We start from the raw sequence: 10,121 nt of genomic DNA on the forward strand, positions 1-10,121 counted from the left end.
AAGAACTGGGCCCTAGAGAGGAACTCGACTAGAGCGGCAGTCGAGGTGGGAGAGAGAGAGAAAGAGAGAGAGAGAGAGAGAGGACGGGGGGAGAAGCCGATCAGCAGGAGCACACCCCGTCTCGTCGAATTGATGAATGTCGTGCGCCCAATTGATGCACAGAGTTCGAAAAGGCTGAAGCGAAAAATATCAAGGTCATATATTAAATATCACACATTCATTAAAAACAAAGCCATAAGGAAAGATAAAATTACATTCAGATATTTGGGGCGGCGAAACATTCTTCCTCCTGTCTTAATTGGTGGTGCGTCGTTGGCATAACTCCAAGCTGCCTCTGGGCCTCTACCTCAGCAGAGCAGACTTTGTTAAACTGAAAAGCCCATAGAAGCAACGACCGGAAAGTCGTCAATGCAAACTAGAAAACGTTGGGTGGATCCTAGAAGACAGAGACTCGACTCCACATGCACTCCGTCGGTGATAAACATACCAACGAAACAGAAAAATAGCGAGGAGAACAATTTTCTTAGATAGGGACATCGCCACCCTCAAACCGGACTCAAAGAGTCCTACAGAAAACCTAGAAAAAAAAATCACCAAACCCATCCAAGACGATGCCGCGACATCCTCTTCTCTAGTGTCCTAGTCAGGTCAGCCGGCCGTTGAAGATCACCGTGCTGGATCACCGACGCCGCTGTCAAGCATTGCCTGTCAAGAGCCACAACTCAACCACACATCACCGTTGTTCGTCCTGCCGAGAAATTCGTTGAGTATATATGGAAAAAAAATTACTTTTAGATATTTTCTAATTTATATATAAATATTCATGCTTCCGGGGAACATTTATATAAGTTTTGCCTCTGGTCCATTTTAGTCTGCATATAAGTTTTGTCTGAAGTGAGACTTATATGCAGACTAAAATGACGAACAAATCTTATATACGGACTAAAAAGAAAGTCATAAGTATGTCCATCTAACCATCGGTAAATTGTTCAAGAAAAATACTCATGCACGTTTAAGTTAGTTTTTCAAATTTGAAAACTAGCCTTTTGTGATTTTTTTATTATCTCTGACTCATCCTTGATAATTTTAACTTTGGCCTTTTTCATGCTCAAAAAAAAAGAAAACTTTGACCTTTTTCAAACCGAAGGGTTGCGCGGTTCGGTGGGGATGTGACGCGTGCTGCATGCAGCTGCTCCTGCTGGCGTGGGGCGCGTGAGTTTTTCAACAACTGGCATTCATCGTTACTCCCTTCGTTGCTAAGTTTTCTAAAATTAGCAAAACGCGTGAATTTATACTCTAAAATATGTCTACATACATTCATACATAACCAATATTGAAATCTTAGAAAAAACTTATATTTCGAAACGGAGGCACCTTTTTCTCCTCCCCCTCTTCCGTTCCATTTGAACACTCCCCTCCGATTTACCTCATCTCATGTCCTCCCTCGGCCGCCGCTCTTGCTCTGTTCCTCCGTAGATAGATCTGGTAACCATCGAATCCTTGCTCTAGTCTGTTCATTTCTTTATGCAGCTGTTGTTTCATTCAGTCTCCTTCACGCTGCATCTTCCCTTGTTTTTTTGCAGGCCATCTATAAGGACAGGTGCGCTCATGTCGCAGGAACCGGAGCGTGCGGCGATGGCGGCCGCGTCCGGCGAGCTTCCGCCTGCTGCTACAAGGGAGAAGAAAGATCCGGGTTTTGCAGAATCCTCTCCGGCGGTCCCGGCCATGGCGGCCGAAGATGGGTGGTCCACGCTTCCGGGCGACCTCGTCCGCCGCATCGCCGACTCCTTCCTCGACGACAACGACCTCGACTGGTACATGGACTACCGCGCCGTCTGCACCGGCTGGCGCGCCGCCACCGACGACCCCCGCTTTCGCTCGAGCCGGTGGATCGTCCTCGACGAGGCCTGCCAGAGCCAAGGGAATCTGCTCCTGTTGAACACCCACACCGGCCGCTTCCTCCGCAAGAATCTTCTGCAGGTCGGCGACTACCACGTCGTGGCCACCACTCTCGACGGCTACTTCGTTCTCGCAGAAAAAACCGCTCCTCACGCCGCCCGCGTCCTCAACCCTCTTACTGGCGCCGTGATCCGTTTCGCGGCGCCCGTGCCCCCCGATGTGGGAATTGCTGATGTCATTTCCCCCCACGGCTCTTCGCTCCGGCTCGCCGTGTTCTCCGACTCATCTCGCAAGGCTTACTCGGCGGCTCCTCACAATAACAGTTTCGTCAGATACAACCATAACCAGCCATCAGATTACGATTTCTACCGGAAGGCGGTCGTGGGTGGTGTCTACGCAAGCTTTTCTGAAGCATCCGTTGTTCGTGAGATGATTATTTGCTTAGGCAAATTGCTGCCGGTTAATCTTGCTCCTGTGACCGAGGTTTTCTCCCTTGATCTTCCTGGGCATGGGTACGGCATGCGGTGTTTCCTAGTGGATTTGCATGGGCATATATGTATCGTCATGAAGATCTTGAATCCACAGGGAGTCTTGGCTCTCTTTGCTTACCAATTTGACACCGAGACAGGTATCCTCTGGCGTCTGAAGACCACAGACAGATATGCGATCTTCATCGGAGACCACAGGTGCTTCTCCGTCGATGTTGATGAGTTCCCAGGAACTGAGCCAGACTGTGTGTACTACATTCAACATTTGGGTTCGTCCGCTCATATCAGCAAGTGCAACATCAAGGACAACAAAATAGAGAGGATCTCTGAAGCTGCAGATTTTGTGAAGCAGGACAACAAGTTTGTCCTGGTCGCTGACCGTCCTTACACCATCATCCACCTTCTCGCCAGCTACACCATCAACAACCCGGATTCTCAACTGGCCTTGCAACAGATTCCATAAGGCATCGGCAGATCGGGTAGTGATTTCGGTCCGACAAGAAGGCTATGCATTTGCTAAGTAATGCTTCTTGTTTCCCTTCTAGTCTTTCGTTTAGTTATTATGGTTATCATGCCTTGCCTGGTTAAGAGTAAGAAACAGGTAGATTCTATGTTAGATCACCTTTAGTGGAAGTGTAGTTTGATGTCTTAATTGGTACTATTTGGTATCAACCTAATGCGACATCTATTATATATCGTGCTTGATGGATGCTATCTTATTTAGATGTGTCCACTAGTTCTTCTCTTGTATTACTACTTCCTAGCAAATGCAATGTGGTGCTTAATTTCTGGTAGTAGTAAATGTTGGCCCAATGTTTGTCAACTTCTGGATTTTGCTCTTTCAATGGAACCATCTTTGCAATTTCATGTACTGTACAAGAAATGGTGTTAGATTTGCTTACTGACGGTTTGTCGAGCTGCTGTACAATGTGGCCTGGGCATACAACTGGGTGTGAAAGGAATCTTTCATCTATTTTTGTAATGCTCTAATACGTCTATGCTTGAGTCCCTTGAACTAATTGCATTTGTACGTAGTTTGTTCGTTGCATTTATGGGCATTACTAAAGAAACACAATCTGCAGCATGAATGTTGTTATTAAAGATGTTCTCTGCTTATAAATATTTGTCACGCAGTTGGCCATTGCTGTTTCTACAAGGGTATTGTAGATTCTGTATCTTTTTTGTACTACATTTACATAGATTTTATCCTGTTTAGACAATGCGTGTGTCCACCTGATCACCGAATCAGAGAAGTAGATCGGCTATCAGGAGCTCAAAATGTCCTTGTACTGCTGCAACAGTAAGCAGAGAACAGATGTTGGAAGTATCATAGGCTAGTGGATGAACTACTCTGAAACATCAGTTCTAACCATACCTTGTATGATTTCTTCTTCATCTAGAACTGCAGCGCCATCGGTTTGTTGTCAGAGAACGATGTGTTTAGGCGTTTCTTAGTTGTAGCTGCAGTTGATGGGTCAATCATTCAGTTTGCTTCTACTATAGATTCTATCCTCACGCAACTGCTGGACACTTGAAGTCTGCATTTCACTAGTAGAAAAGGGGGCAATGGTCCAGGCCGGGTCAGCCCATTAGTCCCGGTTCAATCCAGAACCGGGACCAATGGGGGCATTGGACCCGGTTCGTGAGCCCCGGGGGCCGGCCGGGCCACGTGGGCCATTGGTCCCGGTTCGTCTGGACCCGGTTGGTGGGACCAATGTGCCTTGGTCCTGGCCCACCACCATTTGTCCCGGTTGGTGGCTTGAACCGGGACCAAAGGCTTCCCTTTAGTCCCGGTTCAAGCCACGAACCGGGACCAATTAATTGCCTATATATACCCCTCGCCCGCGAGCAGAGCACTCTCACTGCTCTGTTTTTCGTGGCCGGCGAGGAGAGAGCTTTGTGGTACTCTAGCTCACCTCCTATGCACACGAGGTGTTCGATGGAATGTCCGAGGCACACTACTTAAGCTTTCTCCTCTCCAAGCTCGACCTCCAAGCTCCATTTTCCTCAATATTTGTCTAGGTTTAGTGGTCCTTCACGTCCCGTCCCCGTCTTCACCGCCGTCGATCGCCCGTGCCGATCTCGTCGCCGGCACTACCGTGGTGAGCCTCTTGTTCTTATCTTCTTTCTGAAAGGAAAAAAAAATTCTTACTTGTATGTTTATATAGATACTTGTATAATTTTCTTACTTTTATTATTGCATCTTATATAGTGCGATGGTTTTGGTATCCGCCCTGGTCGGTCCTCGTCCTGTCTATGATTCGGATGTGGTATATATTATCTTTTCATAACTATTGTTTCATCTATTGTTTATGACAATTATGCCGACCAACGTGACATAGATTTTATTTATCTAGGAGGTTGTTGAACCGGAAATTCCAACCGACCCTATTGTCGAGAGGTTAAATTTAGTTGAAGAAGAAAACAATTTCTTGAAGGAAAAAATTAGAAAAATTGAGGAGGAGAAGATGATATTGGAGTTGCATGTTGCGGATGTCATGGATGATCACAAGATCAAGATGGATGCAATGCACTTGAATATTAGAAAAATTAGAAAATATGCCATTCATACCGAGGCTTGGTATCATTATGCCGTTGGATCAGTTGTTACATTGGTTGCGATTATGATCGCATTTGTTTTCGCATTGAATTTTTTTACATAGTTTTAATGTATGGTTTAATTAATTTAGATGCTCTGCAGAGCTTTATGTTGTTAGATGAGAACTATGTATGTACTTTGGTTTTAATGTGATGATGAACTTCTATTAATTTGGTCACTTAATTATCTATTCATGATGTTCTGTAATGATTTTTGACACACTTAATTATATATAATGCACGCAGATGAACCGGCAATGAATGTACGGTTCAAGACACACCTCCGAGTACCTTAAGGGCGTGCATGAATTTCTCGAAATGGCTGAGGCAAACAAGCAGAATGGTTTTATTTGTTGTCCATGCCCTATATGTGGGAATACGAAGTCTTACTCTGACCGGAAAATCCTTCACACCCACCTGCTTTACAAGGGTTTCATGCCACAGTATTATGTTTTGACGAGGCACGGAGAAATAGGGGTTATGATGGAAGACGGCGAAGAAGAAAAGTACGATGACAACTATGTGCCCCCTGAATACGGTGATGCTACTGAAGATCAAGAGGAACCAGACGATGTGCACGATGATGCTGCAACAGGTGAAGCTGCTGAAGATTAAGAGGAACCAGACGATGTGCCCGATGATGATGATCTCCGCCGGGTCATTGTCGATGCAAGGATGCAATGCGAAAGTCAAAAGGAGAAGCTGAAGTTTGATCGCATGTTAGAGGACCACAAAAAAGGGTTGTACCCCAATTGCGAAGATGGCAACACAAAGCTCGGTACCGTACTGGAATTGCTGCAGTGGAAGGCAGAGAATGTTGTGCCTGACAAAGGATTTGAGAAGCTATTGAAAATATTGAAGAAGAAGCTTCCAAAGGATAACGAATTGCCCGACAGTACATACGCAGCAAAGAAGGTCGTATGCCCTCTAGGATTGGAGGTGCAGAAGTTACATGCATGCCCTAATGACTGCATCCTCTACCGCGGTGCGTACAAGGATCTGAACGCATGCCTGGTATGCAGTGCATTGCGGTATAAGATCAGACGAGATGACCCTGGTGATGTTGACGGCGAGCCCCCCAGGAAGATGGTTCCTGCGAAGGTGATGTGGTATGCTCCTATAATACCATGGTTGAAACGTCTGTTCAGAAACAAAGAGCATGCCAAGTTGATGCGATGGTACAGTGAGGACCGTAGGAAAGACAGGAAGTTGAGAGCAACTGCTGACGGGTCACAGTGGAGAAAAATCGAGAGAAAGTATTGGGATGAGTTTGCAAGTGACCCAAGGAACGTATGGTTTGCTTTAAGTGCGGATGGCATTAATCCTTTCGGGAAGCAGAGCAGCAATCACAGCACCTGGCCCGTGACTCTATGTATGTATAACCTTCCTCCTTGGATGTGCATGAAGCGGAAGTTCATTATGATGCCAGTTCTCATCCAAGGCCCTAAGCAACCCGGCAACGACATTGATGTGTACCTAAGGCCATTAGTTGAAGAACTTTTACAACTGTGGAGTGGAAACGGTGTACGTACGTGGGATGAGCATAAACAGGAGGAATTTCACCTAAAGGCGTTGTTGTTCGTGACCATCAACGATTGGCCCGCTCTCAGTAACCTTTCAGGACAGACAAACAAGGGATACCACGCATGCACGCACTGTTTACTTGACACCAATAGTATATACCTGTGAAGCTGCAGGAAGAATGTGTACCTGGGCCATCGTCGATTTCTTCCGACCAACCATCAATGTCGAAAGAAAGTCAAGCATTTCAAAGGCGAGGCAGATCACCGGAGGAAGCCCGCCATGCGTACCGGTGATCACGTACTTGCTATGGTCAATGATTTACACGTAATCTTTGGAAAGGGTCCCAGCAGACTAGCTGTTCCGAGTGACACTGGGGGACACGCACCCATGTGGAAGAAGAAATCTATATTTTGGGACCTACCCTACTGGAAAGACCTAGAGGTCCGCTCTTTGATCGACGTGATGCATGTGACGAAGAACCTTTGCGTGAACCTGCTAGGCTTCTTGGGCGTGTATGGGAAGACAAAAAATACAGCTGAGGCACGGGAGGGCCTGCAACATTCGCATGAAAAAGATGGCATGCCTCCAAAGCAGTATGAAGGTCCTTCCAGCTATGCTCTTACCAAAGAAGAGAAGGAAATCTTCTTTGAATGCCTGCTTAGTATGAAGGTCCCGACTGGCTTCTCGTCGAATATAAAAGGAATAATAAATATGTTAGAGAAAAAGATTCAGAACCTAAAGTCTCATGACTACCACGTGATTATGACGCAACTGCTTCCGGTTGCATTGAGGGGGCTTCTACCGGAAAACGTCCAATTAGCCATTGTGAAGCTATGTGCATTCCTCAATGCAATCTCTCAAAAGGTGATCGATCCAGAAATCATACCAAGGCTAAGGAGTGATGTGGTGCAATGTCTTGTCAGTTTCGAGCTGGTGTTCCCACCATCCTTCTTTAATATCATGACGCACGTCCTAGTTCATCTAGTTGACGAGATTGTCATTCTGGGCCCCGTATTTCTACACAATATGTACCCCTTTGAGAGGTTCATGGGAGTCCTAAAGAAATATGTCCGTAACCGCGCTAGGCCAGAAGGAAGCATCTCCATGGGCCATCAAACAGAGGATGTCATCGGGTTTTGTGTTGACTTCATTCCTGGCCTTAAGAAGATAGGTCTCCCACAATCGCGGTATGAGGGGAGACTGACTGGAAAAGGCACGCTTGGAAGGGACTCAATAATATGCAGGGACGGATATTCTTGGTCTCAAGCACGCTACACAGTTCTACAGAACTCTACCTTGGTGACCCCGTATGTCGATGAACACAAGAACAGTCTGCGCTCCAAACACCCGGAGAATTGCAACGACTGGATTACATGTGAACACATCAGGACTTTCAGCAATTGGTTGGAAGCACGTCTCAGAGGTGACAACACTGTTGGTGATGAGCTGTACTTGTTGTCCAGGGGACCATCTTCGACTGTTACGATTTGGAAAGGATACGAGATAAATGGCAATACATTTTACACGATTGACCAAGATCAAAAGAGCACCAACCAAAACAGCGGTGTCCGCTTTGATGCAACAACCGAGAGGGGAAAGGACACATATTATGGTTACATAGTGGACATATGGGAACTTGACTACGGACATGATTTTAAGGTGCCTTTGTTTAAGTGCAAATGGGTCAATCTGTCAGGAGGCGGGGTACAGGTAGACCCACAGTACGGAATGACAACAGTGGATCTGAAAAATCTTGGGTACACTGATGAACCGTTCGTCCTAGCCAATGATGTGGCACAGGTTATCTATGTGAAGTACATGTCTACCAGACCGAGAAAAAGAAAAGATAAGGAAGCGAATACATCATACGATGAGCCAAAGCGCCACATAGTTCTTTCAGAAAAAAGGGACATCATGGGAGTGGAGGGCAAGACAGACATATCTAAATATTATGAAAAGTTTCATGAAATTCCTCCCTTCAAAGTCAAGGCTGACCTCAGCATCCTGATAAGCGATGAAGATTATCCATGGTTACGACGCAATAAGCAAATGACACAAGCGAAGAAAAAGTGAAGACTTTCTCCCACAACTATTATGATGATACCATGCCAACTTTGTAACACACGAGTATGATACCATTGTCCGTTTTGTACATGCACATGCTATGTGGGTGAATTTATGATACCATGCCAACTTTCAACTTTTTCATAGTTCATTTGAAATGCTTTAATGTCTTATGGTTCAGCCCTCGTAATAATTAAAAATAGCAACAATAAGTATTTTGTTGTAAGTAGAAACAAAATAAAATAAATAAAGCAAGAAAGGAAAAAAAAACAAAAAAATGTTTTCAAATTTGAAAACTAATGGCACTAACAGAAAGTTTATAATTTTTCTAAAACTAAAAGCAAAAAGAATTAAAAAATATAGAAAAAACAAAAGAAAATAAATAATGCAGAAAACAAAACAAAAAACAATTAAAAATAGCAACAATAAGTATTTTGTTGTAAGTACAAACAAAATAAAATAAATAAATCAAGAAAGGAAAAAAACAAAAAAAAGTGTTTTCAAATTTGAAAACTAATGGCACTAACAGAAAGTTTATAATTTTTCCAGAACTAAAAGTAAAAAGAATTAAAAAATAAAGCAAATAACAAAAGAAAATAAATAATGCAGAAAACAAAACAAAAAAACTAGAAAATAATTAAAAATAGCAACAATAAGTATTTTGTTGTAAGTAGAATCAAAATAAAATAAATAAAGCAAGAAAGAAAACAAAAAAATTGCCTCCTACTGGGCCCCCACGGCCTGAATACGACTAGAAACCCTACCATGGGCCAGGATTCAGGCCCGCAGTAGGCCCAGCAGGCCCATTAGGCAAAGCAGTAGCATATAGGCCCGCAAGCCTACGGTGGAGGAGTTCGAGAGGGGTGCGGCAGTGGGGCTTATAAACCACTGCGCGCCCCTCTCAACTAGCGAGGTGGGACTAAACTTTGGCCCCGACGCGGGCAGCACAGGGTCCTTTGGTCCCGGTTGGTTGCACCAACAGGGACTAAAGGGGGGGCATTAGTCCCGGTTGGTGCCACCAACCGGGACCAAAGGTCGCCGCTTCCCGCCCATTGGGCTACTGAAAAGAGGCCTTTGGTCCCGGTTGATGGTACCAACCGGGACTAAAGGGGGCATTAGTCCCGGTTGGAGTCACGAACCGGGACCAATGCCCTTGGTATATATACAGCACTTAGGACAATTTGACGAACACATCGCCAGTTGCCGCCCGACGATGCCGCCAGGCTGCCCAGATCAGCGCCGTCCGCTGCCCCGCCGCCGCCCGCCGCCCAGATGCCGTCCGCGCGCCGCCCCGACGCTGTCCGCGCGCCCCCAACGCCGCCCGCCGCCCAGACACCGTCCGCGTGCCCCCGTCGTCGCCCTGCCCCGTCGCCGCCCGCCGGCCGCCCCCGCCGACGCCGTCATCGTCGCCCGCGCCCGTTGTCGCCGTCACCGTTGCCGTCGTCGCCGGCCACGCCCCTGCCCCGGCCCGCCGTACGTGGTCGTCGCCGACGCCCTCGCCGCCGCCGCCCTCGCCCTCGCCGGCCGCCCCCGTTGTGAGCCACCGCC

General features: G+C 46.3%; 1 protein-coding gene across 1 annotated transcript in view; it reads left to right on the forward strand.

Annotated features, from left to right (window-relative positions):
* LOC119279994 overlaps positions 1 to 2,850 on the forward strand; it is a 9,729-nt gene extending 6,879 nt beyond the window's left edge. The window contains exon 3 of the mRNA XM_037561014.1: positions 1,547 to 2,850. Coding sequence (XP_037416911.1) covers positions 1,547 to 2,850 — 1,304 coding nt within the window. The remainder of the gene's footprint in view (positions 1 to 1,546) is intronic.
* The last annotated feature ends 7,271 nt before the right edge of the window (positions 2,851 to 10,121 follow it).

This window comes from Triticum dicoccoides, chromosome 3B, assembly GCF_002162155.2.
Source record: "Triticum dicoccoides isolate Atlit2015 ecotype Zavitan chromosome 3B, WEW_v2.0, whole genome shotgun sequence".
Classification (NCBI taxonomy): domain Eukaryota; kingdom Viridiplantae; phylum Streptophyta; class Magnoliopsida; order Poales; family Poaceae; genus Triticum; species Triticum dicoccoides.